This window comes from Neovison vison, chromosome 13 (assembly GCF_020171115.1).
Source record: "Neovison vison isolate M4711 chromosome 13, ASM_NN_V1, whole genome shotgun sequence".
Taxonomy (NCBI): domain Eukaryota; kingdom Metazoa; phylum Chordata; class Mammalia; order Carnivora; family Mustelidae; genus Neogale; species Neogale vison.
The window spans coordinates 132,929,260-132,949,603 of record NC_058103.1 but is presented as its reverse complement, the minus strand read 5'-3'; the positions used below and the strand labels follow the sequence as shown (position 1 = coordinate 132,949,603).

Below are 20,344 nucleotides of genomic sequence, written 5' to 3'. Positions count from 1 at the left end.
TCAAGCTGCACTTGGCATATTATACACCAGTAGGGAGGGACAGGATGCCAGTGTGAAACCGCAGGCTGTCTCAGTTACAAATTAACAGACTTCTCTGCACCCAGGTTCCAAAAAGTCCTCTAACCCAGAACTCCTCAGCCCCTCTGCTACAGCATTGTTGGTTTTGGGTTGTGGACTTATCCAGCTATTGATTTCATTGGCTGCCAGCAGCTGGACGGGGCTTCACCCAGAAGAGGCCTCCTAAGTTTATCTCTGTTGGCTGTACAAATAATGTCATTTTCTTTGCATGTCACAGTGTGTAAAACCTTTGGAAATAGTGCCATGCCAACCCATCCTAGAGTGTTAGGCAGAAAAAAAAATGGGTCTTCATACATGCATATTTTTACCTCTTTTTTTAATGTCTTTTTCCAGAACATAGAAAATTTTTGGAAAACATAAAATATAGATACATGAAACTCACGTTATTTCAAGTTTAAATATTTTACTTATACCAAAACAGAATTGATCATTTTATTTTCCTTTAATGGAAGCAAGCTCATCAATATTATTTTTAAGTTTATTTTTTAAAATCTCATTTTCAATTGAAAGAATTGCCATATTTGACAATTTTTCTTTCTCTCTTCTCTCTCTCTTTTTTTTTTTTAAGATTTTACTTATTTATTTGTGAAGGAGAGAATGAGAGAGCGCACAAGAGGGGGAAGGTCAGAGGGAGAAGCAGACTCTCTGCTAAGCAGGGAGCTGGATGTGGGACTTGAGCCTGGGTTCCAGGATCATGACTTGTGCTGAAGGCAGTCATTTAACCAGCCAAGCCACCCAGGCACCTAACAATTTTTCTTGACCAGTGACAGTCTAAAATAATTTTTATTTAAGTTTTACTTATTAATTCCTTATTGTTTTTAATTTTGATCTTTCAAACATATGGCCCCAAAGTATTACTTGATTGCTAAGGTTTTTTGGCACCCCATTGAGTATTGCTCCTGAAATGAGTGCCTTGCTTGCCTTCTCTAATCCCAGAATTGTTGGGAAGTGTTAATTTAACCCAGTGGCAATCGACCAGGGATCTGCTTCACTGAGGATACTGGCCACTCCTTGAGACATTTTTATTTGTCATAATATGGACGAGAGGCATGGAGCACGAGGTAGCCAGAAATGCTGCAGACCAGGCTATAACTATTACAGAGTCCAGCACGTGGTAGTGCCCAGTAGTTGAGAAACTGTGGTCTAATCAATGGACAATTGATTTTTTGTTTTTGCCTTTTGATGTCATGGATAGAAAGTGAACCACGAGATGCTGGAACTGACCAACGTAGCTCTGGCATTATTCGCCTTCATACAATAAAGCAAATAATAGATCAGGTAAGTTATTGAAAATTGACCTATTTCATTATAATCTGTGAATGTTGTTTGAGTGGGATGAAGTTTAGTTAATTTGAAAGTAGTAAAGTAGCTTTTCTAAAATTACTACTGGCCTGCCATAAGAAGATTAAGCCCCTACTTAAGAACATTCCAATAACCACTTTCACTGAAACAGTATTACATGCATCAAAAGATATTTATATGCGTAGGGAATATAGTTACTTTATAAGATCATGTCAGGAACATTAAATTTGTATACTCTCTTTCACTTTACAGAACACAGATAATACTGTAAACTTGCAAGTATCTGGGCTATCTTAAAGTGAGCGTGAAGGTTTTTTTTTTTGTTTTGCGTTTTTTTGTTTTTTTAATTGGGCAAGAAATTGTATTGAATTCTGATTACCGTTTTTCCTAACATGTACTCTTGAGACATTTTGGAGCCCAATTAAATGTCCATTACCACTGGAATGTATTTTAGCCTGTGACTTTTTTTTGAAGGTGAAGATTCTTAATTAACTCTGTCTTGTGTCCTTGTTTACTTTTTGTGTGTATGTGTGCCTCCAGGACAAACATGCTTTATTAGATGTAACACCAAATGCAGTTGATCGTCTGAATTATGCCCAGTGGTATCCCATTGTCGTATTCCTTAACCCTGATTCTAAGCAGGGTGTGAAAACAATGAGGATGAGGTTATGTCCAGAATCTCGGAAAAGTGCCAGGAAGTTATATGAACGGTCTCATAAACTTCGTAAAAATAATCACCATCTTTTTACAAGTGAGTAGATTAAAGGCCTTCATGTAGTTTAAAATGTCTAGGCAACAATATGTAGACAAAAGTACTGAGTTGTTCAAATGCTATAAGTGATATATATAACCTTTACCTTGGAAAGCTTCCTGTTACATTAACAGCTGCTGTTTGAGGCAAAGAACATGTACCATGCCAAAAGAGAAATTTCAAAGGTGTGTGTCCTCAACCATTATCCTTCAAATAACTAAGGGATGATGATTAAGCTGATGCATTTAGGGTTGAATGAATTCTGGCTTTTTACAGAGTTCTAACTGTAAAACAATGTTGTTAATTTATTTTCAGCTACAATTAACTTGAATTCAATGAATGATGGTTGGTATGGTGCACTGAAAGAAGCAATTCAGCAACAACAGAACCAGTTGGTATGGGTTTCTGAAGGAAAGGTAAGAAACTTCCTGTTCCTTAGCCCTTACAGTAGATGATATGACTAATCAGGGATGCCTTTGAGTTACCACTGTTTTCTGTTGAGATCAGTATATTAGAGTAATTTGGGGAGAGTTTGCTTTTAACTTTTTATAATTTGTATGTGGGGGTCATGAAACCTGTTTTTGATAGTAAAAGGTTCTGAAATTTCCCCACCTTTGAATTACCGCTTCCGTGGCCTCTCTCCAAGAATTCTCAAATGCTAACTAAAAGAGCAAGAGTTTTGGCTCTGTCCAAACTTTGGCTCTGAGAAATAACTTAGAACCTGGCTTTAGTTTTCTCCTCTGAAAGCGAGGAGAGTTGAGTGGGCTGGGTCCATGTTTGCCAAAGTACTGTCCTCTGCACATGAGATTCAGGACTTGGTCTGGAAGAAAAAGGCAAGTAATGGGTGGGAAAAACTGTAGCCATATCTCCCCTGTAAGGGGCCAGCAGCATAGTGAGGGGCAGCACTGTATCTACCAGCATAGGCTGGTAGGCTTTGGGAAGTTTTAAGTAAAGAACCAATTTTTTTGCTTTGTTTAGGGATTTTTTTTTTGCGCTTAGTACCTGTTCATATTGTTACAACATACTAGGAGATAATGAACAGAGCAATACATCCTTTTTAGATATAAATTTTTATTTTTATGTACATTTAAATGGCCAGCTTTAAAGTAACTACTTTCTGTTATCAGTCTTTCTGGTTTTATAGCAGTCTTGATGGGAAAGGTCTGTTCATTTTGTTGGGCAAGTTGATACAGCTGAAAGAAACTTTTATTTTATTATATTTTACCTTCAGTACAGTATTAATATGTTTTGGTTGCTAGAAAAGATTGAGAATATCTCTTGTTTTGTTTTGTTTCGTTTTGTTTTAGTATTTTGTTGTTGGCTTGGTTTTGGTTGTGTTTGGCCCCTGCACGGCCCCTACTTTCCTCTGCCTGGCTCTGGCTACAGGTGCTCTAGCAGTGCATGCTGCATGCTTGGGACCACTGTGCCCTTTGTCCAGAAAGCACGACCTTTGTGAGAAGGGATGTGAAAATGTTTACATCTAGAGGTCGTGTTTGGTCTGCTGTTCCCACCTGTATTGATGTGTCAGAATCGTGGTTTTTCTCATCAGTACCACTTTAGGGGATGGACTATCATAGGAGATCAGACCATTTTGAATAACTGGCATATCAGCCGGGACACTTGACAGACAAATTGAGGTGGAAAAAAAAAAACCCCACTGCATCACTTTACAGAAACACACTATTTTTAATTTTTGATATAAAGAATTGTAGTCCTCTCCATACTAATCTGTAAAAACACAATTCTGTTAGCAGCCTTTCTCAGGTAGAATGGTTAATAGCTTGCCTTGGTGATTCCCGAAATGAAATTAGTTTATAAATGCACAAAGTATGCTATCTGCCTATCTGAGGGTTTTTTTTTTTAATCCACAAATCTTAATTTTCTATGATTTCTTTTCATGATACTATTGTGCGCTTCCTGTCTTTGCTTGGATTTTAAAATACAGGTCTAACTCCCCTAACTTACATGAGGAAAAACAGATCATTTGTTATTAGAATAGATTGATGCATTTTGGAAATCAGAATAGGTTTTTAAAATTTAAATCAAGCTTGGTAGATCTGCCCCTTCTATTCAAGTATAATTTATCATAATAGATTCTTAAACCAAAACCACTTCATTTCACATTGACTTGCCTGAGCGAACTTCTCTGTTCTAATTGCTGGAAAGAGTTCTTTTTTGCAAGATCTGACACAGTCTTAACGTGTTCCCAACTAAACCAAGAAAAGTCATCCTGAGACTTTCTTAACATGTAGGCATAGGTCATTTCTTGGTTCAGAGCAATCCGTGGTTCTTGCTCACTTGGCATTTCATACCACTGCAGAAGCTAGGTGGATTGGTGAATTCCAAGTTAATTCTTCCCCAAGGACTTAAATATTTCCCTGGCTGCCTGCTGGGTAATAGTCTTCCAGAGCCCTGGTGCGTTAGAAGTTAAAGTAGATAGCAAAAAGACCTCTCTTCTGCAGCAGCCATTATAGAGTTGAGAAGTCCTTGAGATTTCAGTGGGAGAGACTCTGCTGTAACTTAGAGCAGAGCCCTGGAATTCTCACTCCCTGAGCTCAGCAGGTCCTCTGTTGAAAACCAGAGACCCTGGGACACCTCACATCCCCTAGTCTTTTTTTTTTTCCTCTTCCTTTTTATTTTCCTCAAAGATTTCATTTATTCTTATCAGGAGGGCAGCACTCAGGATAAGGCTCTTAAGAGAGCCAAGCATAGGACTGTGTGGAATGTTCCATTCAGGCGGCTCAAGCCTTGTTTGTCCTTCAGTCTATGCTTAAAATGGAAGGAAGATTGTCTGAATTCTGGATTCTAGATCCTTCAGCTCTCGTGCCCAGCTGGGCACAATGTCCAGGCAAGATCTTCAGGGACTGTTCTGATTAATCCAGGTACTGGTTTCAAACTGGTATCTAATGGCAGCCTGTTGTTGCAGTTCTTTAGATTCCTTTCCCTCAGATGCTTCTCATTTTCTTTCTGGTCTACTCAGAAGATAATGTAGACTAATAAAAACCAACTCAGCTCTTAATTACTTATGAAAGAGAAACAATTGCATTTCTCCCTCACCATCCATTGGATACATCTGTGAAAAATAGTAAAGACAGTTAATTCTTAATTTATTGAGGCAACTGGCACTTAGGTGATGATGCTTTTCCATTTTGTTTTACAAAAACTTGAGGGCCAAATACCAACTTTTTAAAAAGTTGTTTTCTTTATATATATACTTATATGTATTTATAAAAATATATGTAAGCTCTTACTCAACTTGAACTGTGGCATTTATTTTCATAGTTACTCTTAAATGCGCTGTTCTGTCAGTGTGTTGTTGTTTATGTGAGCTTGGTTTGGTAACATTCTCCCTCTTCACCTTGCTTTGGGCTGATACACTGATTAGGTTTTGTAAACCTGAGTGGTGTCAGGGTTCCTTCATTGATCTCTGGGACTGAGCCTCAGAGTCCAGCTTTGTCGTGGCTAAGCAGCCAAAATTTCATTCTTCCAAGACCTTCAGATCTCAAGGGATGCTCTGTGTGTCTGCATGTGTGCTTGTACAATCTTCTTGACCTTTCCTCGCCAGAAGTTTCAAGAAATAGATGTGATTTCTCTGAAGAAAAATATCCTTTTCAATCTCCCTTGTAAAATAAAGGCCATCTCTTAAAGAACTACTGAATAAAATTTTTAATTTACTTTTATTTGACCCAGGCGGATGGTGCTACAAGTGATGACCTTGATTTGCATGATGATCGTCTGTCCTACCTGTCAGCCCCAGGTAGTGAATACTCAATGTATAGCACGGACAGTAGACACACTTCTGACTATGAAGACACAGATACAGAAGGCGGGGCCTACACTGATCAAGAACTAGATGAAACTCTTAATGATGAGGTTGGGACTCCACCGGAGTCTGCCATTACACGGTCCTCTGAGCCTGTAAGAGAGGACTCCTCTGGGATGCATCATGAAAACCAAACATATCCTCCTTATTCACCACAAGCGCAGCCACAACCAATTCATAGAATAGACTCCCCTGGATTTAAAACAGCCTCTCAACAGGTAAGCAGCAAGCATTCAACGTTTTGTAGTTAGAGGTGCATTATTAAATTTTAGAATGTGGTGATTGAGTTGAAGAATATATTTTGTCCTTTCTTCAGATTAAGAATTAATCTTTAATTTCGATTTGAGAATACCAAGGACTTAATTCTAAGCTTTGTGTGTTCGTCTTACACAGCAGTATACTGATTTTTTTTTTTTTTTCCATTGAGGACGTGAGGTCATAGCTTTGTTATTCAGCACACTTAAAATGTATGTCTGCCAACCCCTATAAATGGAAGTGGGAAGTTAGCAGTAAACAAAAACACTATATTTAAAATATTTTAAACACTTCACAGAAAGCAGAAGCCTCATCTCCAGTCCCTTACCTTTCGCCTGAAACAAACCCAGCATCATCAACCTCTGCTGTTAACCATAATGTCACTTTAACTAATGTCAGACTGGAGGGGCCCATCCCAGCTCCTTCCACCTCTTACTCACCACAAGCTGATTCTTTAAGAACACCAAGCACTGAGGCAGCTCACATAATGCTAAGAGATCAAGAGCCATCATTGCCGTCGCATGTAGATCCAGCAAAGGTACCTGTGCTGCAGTGTTGCCCTCATTTGTCGCTCTCCATCAGTCTAGCACACGATCATTTTTGCTTTGCCCTTTAAGTGTTCTTTTTGCTTTTTTACTGTGGGCTTACACTCCATAGTGCTTTCGAATCAGTACGAATCATTTCAGTTTTATAGTTTGCATGGCTTTTGGTGGTATATTGATAATTTGAAAATAGGCTTTTTAATTGGGATTTGTGCTTAATGTTTTTATTATTTTCATTTTTTGGCTTTTAGTATTTTCCAGAATTCCTTATAATACTAGTTGTGACTCATCATAAGCATTTTTGTGTTTTGTAAATTCTGGTGTCCATAAGATTTCTTTATGATTTTTATTTTCGGTGTCCAGATCAAGTGGAATCAGTTCAGTTTATTAATTTTCTGCTAAATTTAATAATTAATTATCTTTAACTCCCTTTTCATTTAGAAAATGCTAAAACATAAAAGCCCCCCTACCTGCATTATAAATTTTGAGCTTTCACTTAAACTAGCTTTCTCACTAATCTCTTTCTTGTCTTGGTAATAAATGGTAGAACATGCCATTTTCACATACTAAATTCTATTTTTGTCTATTAAAGTAGGTGAGAATTGAAAACAAGCCTTTGTACTTACACATGAATATTTTATACAGGTGTATAGAAAAGATCCCTATCCTGAGGAAATGATGAGACAGAATCATGTTTTGAAACAGCCAGCTGTTGGTCACGCAGGGCAGAGGCCAGACAAGGAGCCTAATCTGAGCTATGAATCCCAACCCCCATATGTAGAGAAACAAGCCAACAGAGACCTCGAGCAGCCCACATACAGATATGACTCGTCAAGCTACACAGACCAGTTTTCTCGAAACTATGACCATCGTCTCCGCTACGAAGAGCGCATTCCTTCATATGAAGAGCAGTGGTCCTATTATGATGACAAACAGCCCTACCAGCCTCGGCCTTCTTTTGATAATCAGCACCCTCGGGACCCTGACTCCAGACAGCATCCTGAAGAGTCCTCAGAACGAGGCTATTACCCACGTTTTGAAGAGCCAGCCTCTCTGCCCTATGATAGCCGACCACGCTTTGACCAGCCACCCAGAACCTCCACCCTACGACATGAAGAGCAGCCAACTCCCGGGTATGACATGCATAACAGATACAGACCCGAAGCACAGTCCTATTCTTCAGCAGGCCCGAAGGCGCCTGAACCCAAACAGTATTTTGACCAATACCCACGAAGTTACGAGCAAGTACCATCACAAGGATTTACCTCTAAAGCAGGCCACTATGAGCCTCTCCATGGTGCTGCAGTTGTCCCTCCTCTAATACCTGCGTCTCAACACAAGCCAGAAGTTCTGCCTTCAAACACCAAACCACTGCCTCCACCCCCAACTCTGAATGAAGAGGAGGAAGATCCAGCAATGAAACCCCAGTCTGTGCTCACTAGAGTTAAAATGTTTGAAAACAAAAGATCTGCATCATTGGAGAGCAAGAAGGATGAAAACCACACCGCTGGTTTTAAGGTAAGCATGTAACCATGCCTTTCCTGCCTGGGATGCACGGGCACCCTCAGTGAAGGAGCGGTTCACAATGCTTCCTAGCTTTCCCTCCCCTGCTTAAATGAAGCCTCTTTTTAAATTACCTGTTCCTGGGTAATTTTGTTTGTGTTCTGTTTTGCAGCCTCCAGAGGTAGCATCTAAACCCTCAGGTGCTCCCATCATTGGTCCTAAAGCCACTCCTCAGAATCAGTTCAGTGAACACGACAAAACACTGTACAGGTGGGTATGCTCTGTGGTGTTCATGGCATGGAACTGACCTGGAGTCTGACCCTTCCAGTCAGTGAGGAAGCCTCTTTACTATGTAAGTAGAGGAGAGGAAGGAAAAGGGAAAGGACCTTGTTTGTCCTTAGATGAAAACTACCAGCCTTTTTAACTAAGAGAGTGGCCCTAGAAAGAAAAATGAAGGTCTCGATTATGTCTTCTGTAACAGATCTTTGTTACGCCTTTAGTAATCAAGTCTTTCAAAAGGATATTTTTCTAGCAAGCGATTAAAATAAAAATGTTAAAGCCCTTCATATTTGTATTACATTCTTTGGTTTGTGTTTTTAGACATGCAATCTCTTTTAGGCTTTTAGGGGTAAAGAAACAGACTCAGTTTGGCTAAAGTAACAAAAATTAATCATTTAGTGAGCCCGTGCCATATGCGCCATATGCTTGCCATTCTAAACACTTCAGTGCTGTGTGGGTGGATGGTCCTTTATTCCATTTGAAAGAGGGGCACTGGAGCTGAGAGAGGTTGAGTAGCTTATGGGACTTGGTGGAGCCAGGAGAGAAACCTGGCCCACAGCCCTCTCAGCAGGGGTCTTGTCACACTGCAAGTAAGTGACAGACTGGGTTTGACTAGTTTTTCTGCCTAACTCCTGTGTTTAAATTTGCTTACACTTCCTCTTGTGTTAAAGAGGAACTACTATCTAACATACAGATTTTCCTCTTATTGATGTCTAGTGCTTTTCATGATAATGTAAACTACTGGGGGGTCTCCTTTAGCCGGTATCATTAGCGAAGGAGTTGTTTCACAAAATAAACTTGTAATTACTGAAAGCTTAGCCCCTTTTTTGGTGTGAAACCTATTTATCTATTTTTGAGGCAAAGTTTCTAAAATTCACGAAGCAGAGCATACATAACAATGTACAGACAGTCCCCAACTTCCAGTGATGTGACTTAATGATTGTTCAACTTTACATTGGCATGAAAGCAATATGCATTCAGTAGAAACTGTACTTTTTGAATTTTGCTTCCCCCCCCCCATATGAGCTACAGTACTCTCTGCTGATGCTGCACAGGGGCAGCTCCCAGTCAGCCACACGATCAGGGGGTTAGATGCCTAGCACACTTAAAACCATTCTGTAGCCATACAACCATTCTGTTTTTCATTTTCAGTCTAGTATTCAATAAATTACATGAAATACCACTTTATTATAAAATACGCTTGGCATTAGATGATTTTGCCCAACTGTAGGCTAAAGTATGTGTTCTGAACACATTCAAGGTAGGCTAGGCTAAGCTGTGGTTTTTATTTGGTAAATTAGGTATATTCAGTACATTTTTGGCTGAATAGTATTTTCACCTTCCTCTGGATTTATCAGGATATAATCCCATCGTAAATTGAAGAAGACCTCTCTTAATTTGCTGAACAGCTTAATTTCTTCCCCACTACTTCCTGTGCCCTCTAGAACTTTGGACTATATAGAGCCATTTCCTTATATGAGAATCATTTATCGATCCTGGATTAAAGTTCTTGAATTCTCTCAGTTACTACTTGTTGCTAAAATTGGTGTAAGTACTTTGGGAAGTTCTCCACTGAGTTGTATGTTCCCTTTTCTCTTTCCAATTAACTGCTTCTAACCTTCCGTGAGGCTCTAACCAGATCATTATCAAGCTTATTGGATCGTGTTAAAGGCTCCAGGAGCCAGAAGAGGGCTGCCTTCTGAGTATTTGAAATGCCCATTTTGACTATTGGACTGCTCAGCTCGATCCTTGAATAATCATAGCATTGAAAGGTCAAGATAAAATATCTATATATTCCATTTTCTCTGTAAAATTATCATCTAAAAAGTTGTTCCATTTGTCATTCATTGTTAGGATCCCAGAACCTCAAAAACCTCAGATGAAGCCACCTGAAGATATTGTTCGGTCTAATCATTATGATCCTGAGGAGGATGAAGAATATTATCGAAAACAGCTCTCATACTTTGACCGAAGAAGTTTTGAAAACAAGCCTCCTACACACATTCCTGCTAGCCATCTCTCAGAGCCTGCCAAGCCAATTCATTCTCAGAATCAACCAAATTTTTCTAATTACTCTTCAAAGTAAGCTATTTCACCTAAGACTCGCCTTTTAAAAATAAGAGACATAAAGGCTTAGTTGCATAGGGTAGAATTAATCATGTGAAATTCAATGTATTTGGAAGTTAAGACCATAATACATGATTTCTATCAGCTCTAGTCATTTAGCACTGTCCATAGTTTCTAGCTCTAGGATGTACGCGTGCACAATCAGTGTTTTTAGGTAAGGGAGTAAACTGAAGACCCTGGGTTTCAGGTGAATCATAAGTCTCCCCTCTGTGCAACACACTTAATGCTGATTCTTTTCCCTCTTTTCTGTTTTTGCTTTTTAAATAAGAAAATAGCATGGCAGGGGGCAACATTATTTGAAGGGAGGGCAGTAGAGTTCTTTTTTTTTTTTTCCCCAAGGTAAGATTTCTGGTCCAGTTTTATGCATAAGGAAACAGAGGTCCAGTGACTTGACATGACGGGGTAGAGCTAGGACCTAGCACCTAAGTTTCTTGACTTCTAGTCATCTTTTCCTTGTTCTGTTCCCCTTTTTGTTGACTTGTCTGTTGGTGATCTTGTTGATGCTTGCTTTCTTGGGGTTTTTGTTGGTATTGTATTCTCACTGAGGGAGGGATATATAAACTCACATAGACTCAGGTGGGTTCATACTTCAGCAAAACAAACCCGTAAGAATGAGAAACAGATGCAGATTCATTATAAGGAACTCGTTCACACCATTATAGGACCCTGCTGATAAGGGAGTTGTGAGTTCACAGAACAGGAAGAGCAGATATAGAACTGTTTGGGAATCTCTGAGTTCAGGGAAGGCCCAAGTTCTCTTTTAAAGGGTCCATGCAGATCTCCCAGTGAACTCAACTGACTAGAGGCATTATATCTATAAAACCCTGTCACAGTAGCCCCTACATTAGTGTTTGAGCAAATGATGGGGGTTGGAGTTTGGCCTACCCAAGTTGACACATCAAAAAGCCATCACAAATCATTCTTGTATCTAAGCTCCAAAGCACCCAGATATTTAGTGAATTAGATGCTTGGGATTATGTGGATTTAACTGTTAATTTACAACTGAGTGGAAATTTTTTTAGAATAAGCTTTAAAATCTCTAATATTAAAAAAACCTGATTTTAATTATCACTCTGTTCTTAGACATCATTTGAGGTAAAGTTTTAAAAACCTTTTTTCCACTGTCATCCATTTTAATCTTTGTCTAGAGAAGAAAGCTGTTTGTGAGAACTACAGAGGCAGACTTTGAGTGCTGCAGTGGGCGTTGTTAAATGCACACAGTGTCCAGTGTTGTGAACCTCTCCTAATGCAACACTGGAGAGGTGCCCGGTACATCTGCAGAACGCGTCCAGACTCAGACAGCAAGCCTTAGTGAGCTCACGTTTATTTAGTTAAATGCATTCATTCTTCTTCTTCCTTTTTTTTTTTAGATTTTATTTGAGACAGAGAGCATGAGCATGGGGGAGGGGCAGAGGCAGAGGGAGAAGCCATCTCCTCACTGAGCAAGGAGCCCAGCCCGGGGGTGCATGATACCAAGGACCCTGAGATGATGACATGAGCCAAAGGCAGACAGACGCTCAACCGACTGAGCCACCCAGGCGCCCCACATTCATTGTTAGAAGCAGGTCCAAGGGTGTAGTGTAAGGAGAGAGATTTTATTTTATTTTTTTAATTTTATTTTTGTACTTGGTAAAAAACAGAATATAGCCTTGAAAGAATACATTTAGGTCTAAAAAGTACATAAAAAGTCTTTTCAGAGAATCAACTGATGAAGCATTTTTGGTTTTGCGCTAATTGGGTTTTCTACAAAGAAGGCTTAGTGAGATATTTGTGATGTATAACTTTCCGACAGGGTCTAGAACACTGCCTAGTGTTTGGTGGGTGGGGATTCAGCAGTACAGGGCACAGTGTACTAGCTGCGCCAGCTTCCCCCTTTTCCATTAATGCAGCTCTAGGAGGAACAAGTCTTAGCTGGTCAGAGATTTCTCAAGGATACATGCCTTTGACAGAAAGAGATAACATCTGTCTTTGTGAATAGGCCCAGGACTCTTGAGTGTTTGCTTTTATTGTTTCCTGTTGTGAGTGTTCTGGGAGCGGCAAAGCGTGACTTAAGATGGACACTAGTTTACATTTCCTTCTTTTGTGGCTGTCATAAAGTGAAAACTCTTCGTAGTTGTGCTGTGTTTCCCCATGTGGGTATCTGGTGGGTAGAGCCCTGAGAACGGGAACAAGGAATAAGAAAGGATGACTGGGAGAGGAGGTGTTCCTGCATCTCCCTCTTCTAGTGCTGTTGTATGCTTGTGCCCAATTAAGACAACTTCAACAAGGAAGTAATTTAAAATATGTGACCCTTTTTGTCTTGTATTTCAAAACCATTTACTGTTTTTTGTCACGAGGACACTGCCTGCAGGCCTTTATTTTCTAAAGTAAAATATAGAAATAGCAAAGGTATCTTCTTCTGGATAATATGTGCTTACATTTCACTTAAAAACACACCTCAAACATGGTGGGAGAGAGTGGTGAAGTCTGTTAGTGTAGGACAGACGCCCACAAAGCAGGTAGTTATTGCCTGGCTTCTAATTCTAGAGAGGTGGGCTGGAACTGGGGTGATTTGGAAATAGTGGCCCAGCTGTTCGTCTTCACAGGTGGTGAGGAGTTTCCAGGATCCCACCACGGGGCTGGAAGAGCAATATCCCTTTGCGGATGTGCACCTGTCCCCGCCTAGAAACTCAGTCTGCTTCTTCAGGGCAAGGAGGAATTTTACTGGCACTAGAATCTGTCTCTCTGAAGAGAACACTTACTGTGAGACTTCCAGGTCTCAAAATAAATGTTAGCAATTTTCAGCTTTTTAAGAACTAAGTAAGATTGCTGTTAGGTGGTTTCTGTGTGCCTGTGAGAGAAGCTGTGAGATTCAAGCATGGCCGCTTTCGCAGTGGGCTCCACCCATCCCAGGACCCAGCTCTGGGGCTGGTGACGCGTTAGGGCTTGCTAGGAAGGAGCGTTAGCCGGCTGTGCTTCACAGCGGGCCTGTTTCCGCTCACCAGCTCCTGGTTACCCTTCTGGGGACCCCAGCAGCCGGTGTGCTGGAGCGCTGCTTCTGTCCACTTCAAGGATCTCTTTTGCCTGGCCCTCTTCTTTCAGTGGAGCATTTCATTCTTATTCAGAGCCTGCTGCTCATTCCTACTGTCCTCCTATTTAGCTCGCTTCTTTACTCACCCCCAGCAAGTGAAGCAAACGGCAGAGGTAGAAGAGAAGTAGAGCTCAGGCACCTTTGCTCCTCACTAGCTGTGCAGTGAAAACATGGAGGGCGGGCAGGGTCCGTTACTGGATTGTAATTACGGGTGATTTTTCTAGCTTACATGAGAGTTAGTGTTGACTTTTTTTATAGATCACATTCTTCTGAAACGGTGGATGTGTATTTTTTTGGTTGCTATTTTAAAATGACATTTGAGTTCCATTTGCTGCAAATGTACTTAGTTAGATTGACCGTTTCCTTTCGTTTTTCTATTGCGCTTGCTTTGCCGCCACCTAGATTTCTTGGCTCTTACGCTAGCTATGACTACTTGAAAAGGAGCGTCAAGTGGTAAGACTGGCATTAATGTGAGGCTGTTACATAAGGTGTCCCTCACTGCGTCACTGGCATTATGTGCACTCTCAGATTTTAAAGTCTTCAAGTGCTTTGCGTAAGAGCCTGAAAGCAACGTAACAGCGTCATTTTAAAGATAATCACAAGACTAGTCTTCGTCAATGAAATTTTCTGTGAAAATACGTTCTCCAAATGCCTGTTTTATTTGTGCACATAAAGCCAGTGCAGCTTTGGCTCTTTGCAAAGGTTTAGATGGCAGTGTTGTAATTATGGGTCTATTTTTAAGATTTCTTGTGTTTTTGAATTTTATGTGTTACATATTAACAATTGGCGATCTGAAAAAATAAGCACACCTGGCACAATTTGACTTAAATGAGCTTTGTAAAGTCAAACAATGTCTGCTACTCCAGCAGTTGTTGGAATGAAAAATGGATCTAGTAAATTAAGGGCAATTGCCACGTGAGAGATGTCCAGTGTTTTTAGTGTCACTGGAACACAACCACACCCATTTAATTTGCATATTAAGGCTGCTTTGGTGCAGAGTTTGAGTAATTGTGCAAGAGCCTATATGGCCCCAAAAGCCAAAAACATTTACTGTCTAGCCCTTTATGATAAAAAAAATGTGCCAATCTCTGGTCTGAAAAACCATTTTTTGTGGTGCTCTGAGCATGCCAGCAGCCAGGGCTTTTTGTACCTTAGATACAAAATCAGAAATGAATCTAAGGAAGATTTGGGCCAATAAATGTTTTTCAGAATATTTGGAAGACCTTCTCAAACCTCTCAGCCATTACTGGTTTTTATAAGTGACACAAAATTACAAGTATACCCAAAATTTCATCTGCCTTTTGGTTGCCATCTTCTGGATGTTTTACTAATATTCTTGGAGTATCTGTGCTGTCTTACATTTCTCGTGCTGATAAATGGTTGAATTTGTTTGTATATTTGGGTGGAGTTAACCATTTATATTCCTAAGAATAAATTGTGAAGTTTCTAGACTTTTGTTTTTTAAACTCAGGGATACTTAGGGGAATGAGAACTTGTTTTGTAAATGTAAATCCATTTTCATATGTTGGCATTGTCTTCGTTTCCTTACAGGGGAAAATCTCCTGAAGCTGACGGCATGGATAGATCATTTGGTGAGAAGCGCTATGAGCCGGTCCAGGCCACACCTCCTCCTCCCCCATTGCCCTCCCAGTACACCCAGCCTGCTCAGCCCAGTACCAGCTCCTCTCTCGCCCTCCACACGCATGCCAAGGGGACACATGGTGAAGGTAGGAAGTTCAAAAGTTGGCATTACTGCTGTAATAGAGTAACACTTACAAAATCAAGTTCTTGAAGGTTTTTTCATTAAAATGTATATGCTTAAAACCTTTAGCCTGGGAACAATGAAAACTAAGGGTTTTGGTAAATAAAAGTGTATCTCCAGTTTTTAGGACTATGACCATCGTATCAGATAAGCTAAATAGATTTTAATCTCCTTTACTAGCACAGCTCAATTTCTGGAAATAGTATTTGTTTGCCAGTATGTCTAAATCTAAATGTTTGGTGGCTTGTAAAAATCATGTTCCTTCTTCACACATGGATATTATAGGAAAGCTATAAAATTCCACATAACATGTGTCCCTCAGCACCTTATAGTTAGGTACTGTGGCAGAATCCCAGCAAGGTGGCCAGCAGCTCCAGCTGGTTCATTTTAACAGCAGCAGCCCTGCGTTTTTGCCCGCATTCTCCTTCACAGGTCTCTGTGCAGTAACTATTTCCCGTTACCCCATGCTGTCTCTCTCCCTGGGCCAGTGGTGCGGCTCCTCTCCCGCATTCCTGCTTGCTTCATCTTTTCCTTTCCCTCTGCCCTCAGGTTTGTGCAGCTCACTACTCTGTTGTTCAGAGCACCTTGCTTTGTTCTTGCTGCCTCCTCAAAGTGTCTGTGTCTCTTTGCTTCCATCAGACTCCCTGAAAGGGGACTGCTGACTTCACCTCCAAATGCCCCTGGTCTTATTTGGCCCTTTCCAAAAAAAGGGTTTTCTCTTTTACCCTAAGAATATACCATGGTTTATCATTCTTCTATTGCCTTTTTCTACTGTAGACATTTCTCAATTATTTATGTAGGAATCAAATTCTAGGCCAAGTCTTCAACCAGATGAGCTGGTTGTAGTGGTAGACTGACATTACCCCATATTAGGATTTTCTTTCCACACTCATATCTGCTGATGAAGTTTTAATTCCTTCCAATTCTTAACACCTTTTATTTCTTTTTCTTGCCTTTTCGTGCTGGCAAGGACCTCAAGTAAAATGTTGAGTAGAAGTGATGAGAGCAGACATCTTTGCTTCCCCATCTTAGGGAGAAAAAGATTTAATATTTTATTTAATATTTATTTAATATTTCTCCCTTAACCCATTAGCTATTGGTTTTTTGTGGTTTCTCAGAGCTACCCTTTATTATGTTTTGGATGTTCCCTTCTATTACTCCTTTGTGGTTTGCTGAAAGCATCTGGTCACATGCCTTAAGATGATCATAACTTTTTTCTTCTTTGTTCTGTTAATGTAGTAAAATACACTGCTGTGTTCACAAGGAATTCGGGTTTATTACTTTTTAATGATGTGTCCCTGTCTGGTTTTGCCGTCATTGTTGTGCTAGTTTCATAAAAGAGAGCTGAGGACATGTTCCCCTTTTTCTCTTTTTTCTGAAAGACTGTATAGCATTGATGTTATTTTTTTTCTGAGTGAATTGCTAGAATTCAGTTGATAGTACTTTATACTGCCGCCAGCCATACATGGAAATTCCTCTTCCACATCTTTGCCAACTCTTGGCATTACCAAAGTGAAATGTTGCCATTCTAATGGGCGTGAAATGGTATTTGGGGTTTATTTTGGTTTGCACTTTCCTAGTAGTGAGGTTGAGTATCCTGTAACCCAGCGTTCTGACCTTCACTTCTGTTGTTGCCTCTGCAGAGCTTTGCCCATCTTCTCTTTGGTAGAATCTTCTTGTGGGTGTATAGGAGTTCTTCAAAGGTTTTAGATCCTAATTCCATATAATTATACAGGTTGTAAATAGCATCTCTCGTTCTTTGGCTTTCCTTTTGACTTTAGTTAGATGAATTTTATAGTGCTGTTTTTTGTTTTTTTTTTTTAATATAGCTGTATTGTCCTTCTGTTTCTATTTTGTTACGGATGTTGGAGAGGGGACAACTTAGCCACCTGTTTTTGGAAGCCTGGACTCCTAGTAGCATGACCCTACCTCCAGGGCAGCAGGACACGCTAAAGCACCACAATGTGTCCATCCTGCTCCTGGTCACTCAATGTCACACACAGCCACCAAGGCTCAAGAACCATCTTCTAGCGGTGGGGTCCCTGACCAGGGCCTCGACGCTAGTACCAAGACAAGTTAAAATGGGAGAGACACCAGATGGGCTGTTAAAAAGTTTTAAAAACGTTTATATATGTTTATTTTTTCAGGTAGTTCAGTGTCACTGGATTTTCAGAATTCTTTAGTGTCCAAACCAGAACCACCTCCATCTCAGAATAAGCCAGCAACTTTCAGACCACCAAACCGAGAAGACACTGTTCAATCTACTTTCTATCCCCAGAAAAGTTTCCCAGATAAAGCTCCAGTTAATGGAGCTGAACAGACTCAGAAAACGGTCGCTCCAGCATATAATCGATTCACACCAAAACCATATACAAGTTCTGCCCGCCCATTTGAGCGCAAGTTTGAAAGTCCTAAATTCAACCACAATCTGCTGCCAAGTGAAACAGCACAGAAACCTGACTTGTCTTCAAAAGCTCCCGCTTCTCCCCAAACTCTTGTGAAACCACATGGTGCAGCTCAGCCTCCTGAGTTTGACAGTGGGGTTGAAACTTTCTCCATCCATGCGGATAAGCCTAAGTATCAAATGAACAATATCAGCACAGTGCCTAAAGCTATTCCTGTGAGGTAAGAGTTTTCTTTGTCTTATGATTTGTCTAATGTGAGTGTGCATGTAGTTTTTGTGATTTGGGACTTAAAATGAATATTTTAATTTCAATTTTAAACCGAATGTTATTGTTAAGCCAACGTTATTATTTAATGTTTTTATTTAACATATTTATTTAAACCAAAGTGTTATTGCAATGAATGCTATTAGGTGAAAAGTCCTGCAAGAGGTACAAGATAATGTTAATAAAGTAATGCAGCTAACGACCACATATGGACAGTAGGTGTTGTCATTATCTGTGTTTTACCAAGAACTGAGGATGAGTGACGTTGTGGTTTAGGCAGAGTCACACAGCTAGGGTGAGGGGGGCCTACATTTGGCAGTCCCTGGTCGTCTGACCTCAGAGCCCTTACTCAACCAACCATAGCTTTCCATAACTTCTAACCTTGGTCTGGTGAGGGTATCTCAAAAACATAAGCATTTGTGTTCCTGTCCGCTCTTTTTCATCTCAGTCTTAGCCTCCCAAAACCACTTACATTGTCAGGCCACCCACTGAAATAGAAGCACTGGCAGGCAGAACCTGCGGCCAGGAGGGCCACCTTCATTCTGCTTCCAGAGAGCAAGAATGCTCATGGAAATGTGTTGCCTTCTTCTCTTTGTGAACCTTTCCCTTAGTGGGGGATGGGAAGCCTGTTCTTCCCTCATACACACCAGCATTGACCCCGATGTTCTGGTTGTGCGGGAGTGAAGCTACAACTTCCCTTCACACACTTACTGTGTCATTCCATCTTTCTGCTCACCTTCAGGTTGTGAACTTAAAATTTTACTTCAAGAAGTCATGATAGCCTACATTCTTGAAGCAGTCAATGATACCACATCCCCTCGATCTTTGGTATTCTTTATGTACTAAGTGAATATATTGTGGTGGTGTTTTTTTTTTCATGGGTGCTTTGAGGGGTACCCACACCAAAGTATTACCTCATGGCACTGACTCCCAGGGAGGTGGAGAACCTAATGAGTACTTACCAGGTCTCAGATGCCCTCAGTTGTGAAATAAATGCACCATTGTCTGTGTATCACTAAGAAGGAGAAAAAGTGCTGCCAATTAAACCATGACTGCCAATTTTAAAACATGAATTTCGTGGTTGTTAAAATGTATTTCTTAAATCCAATGAACTATAGCAGTTAGGCAAGTAAGATGGTTGGACCTTGTACATTCTGCTTGCAAAAATTAGTAATGAGGGAAATTGATTAGTTATCTTCAAACGTGAAATTGATTTCTCCGGGAGGAATAGGATTTATTATTCCTGTGAGTAAAAACATGTCACTGAAAGCTTACCTTCTTGATTATATGGAGAAATAAAATGAAACCACCTGTTAGAGTCCTAGTGGGAACGCCTGTGTATTGTTGGGGGTTTACTCATTGATGTTACTGAACTCTCAGCCCTTCAGCTGTGGAAGAAGATGAAGATGAGGATGGTCATACTGTGGTGGCCACAGCGCGAGGCGTGTTTAACAGCAATGGCGGGGTGTTGAGTTCCATAGAAACTGGCGTTAGTATAATTATCCCACAAGGAGCCATTCCTGAGGGAATTGAGCAGGAAATCTATTTCAAGGTCTGCCGAGACAACAGCATCCTCCCACCTTTAGATAAGGAGAAAGGTAAGTGTGTTTATTTTTCTGTGTAGTTTTAATAATTAAAGTTGCCTTCTGTGCTCTTCAAAGCTTGTAGTGCTCAGTTGAGAGCATAATCTGGACCCCTTTTCTACTTTGCCAACCCCAGTATGTTCTTCCCACAGGGAAGGCCCCTCAAATGAGCACAAATGAGCGTGCCCTGGACTGGCATTGTGAGCACACTAGACTTTCCACATGGTGGGCTTTACTTTCAGTGTGAAAGTGACAGTGTTGACAGTTGACAGGCCTTTGGGCATTCCTCCACCTGTCTGCTGTGTGGTCTTAGCAGACCTCACCAAATCTGTCTTTGAGCCATTCACCCCTTGCGTCTCTGGAGATGGGTCTAAGTAACACCCGCTCAGAAAGGCTTTGCTCCATGCCTGTCACCTGATTGTAGAATAGAAGTGTCTTAGGGCAGGTGCTCATCTCCCACCCCTGATCCCGGTAAAACTCAGCAGAGTAAACAACGTATCCCTATTGAGTATTACCTTGTGTGTTTCTGAACTTGAAGGAATCTAGGAAAGCTGTTATTCTTCATAATCTTTCTGGATCTGTCAAAGACGATGTGATGAA

The 20,344-nt window shown here is 40.5% G+C and overlaps 1 protein-coding gene across 6 annotated transcripts in view; it reads left to right on the top strand.

Annotated features, from left to right (window-relative positions):
- The window catches only part of TJP1 (tight junction protein 1), a 248,609-nt gene that overhangs the window by 222,749 nt on the left and 5,516 nt on the right, over nucleotides 1–20,344 (top strand). For 4 of the 6 annotated variants that reach the window (XM_044230309.1, XM_044230308.1, XM_044230310.1 and 1 more), the window contains 11 exons: nucleotides 1,274–1,356; nucleotides 1,921–2,131; nucleotides 2,447–2,547; nucleotides 5,822–6,172; nucleotides 6,508–6,747; nucleotides 7,397–8,269; nucleotides 8,427–8,524; nucleotides 10,388–10,615; nucleotides 15,282–15,457; nucleotides 17,640–18,117; nucleotides 19,542–19,759. In XM_044230309.1, coding sequence (XP_044086244.1) covers nucleotides 1,274–1,356; nucleotides 1,921–2,131; nucleotides 2,447–2,547; nucleotides 5,822–6,172; nucleotides 6,508–6,747; nucleotides 7,397–8,269; nucleotides 8,427–8,524; nucleotides 10,388–10,615; nucleotides 15,282–15,457; nucleotides 17,640–18,117; nucleotides 19,542–19,759 — 3,057 coding nt within the window. The remainder of the gene's footprint in view (nucleotides 1–1,273; nucleotides 1,357–1,920; nucleotides 2,132–2,446; nucleotides 2,548–5,821; nucleotides 6,173–6,507; nucleotides 6,748–7,396; nucleotides 8,270–8,426; nucleotides 8,525–10,387; nucleotides 10,616–15,281; nucleotides 15,458–17,639; nucleotides 18,118–19,541; nucleotides 19,760–20,344) is intronic. The other 2 variants (XM_044230314.1, XM_044230313.1) reach the window with 1 other exon arrangement.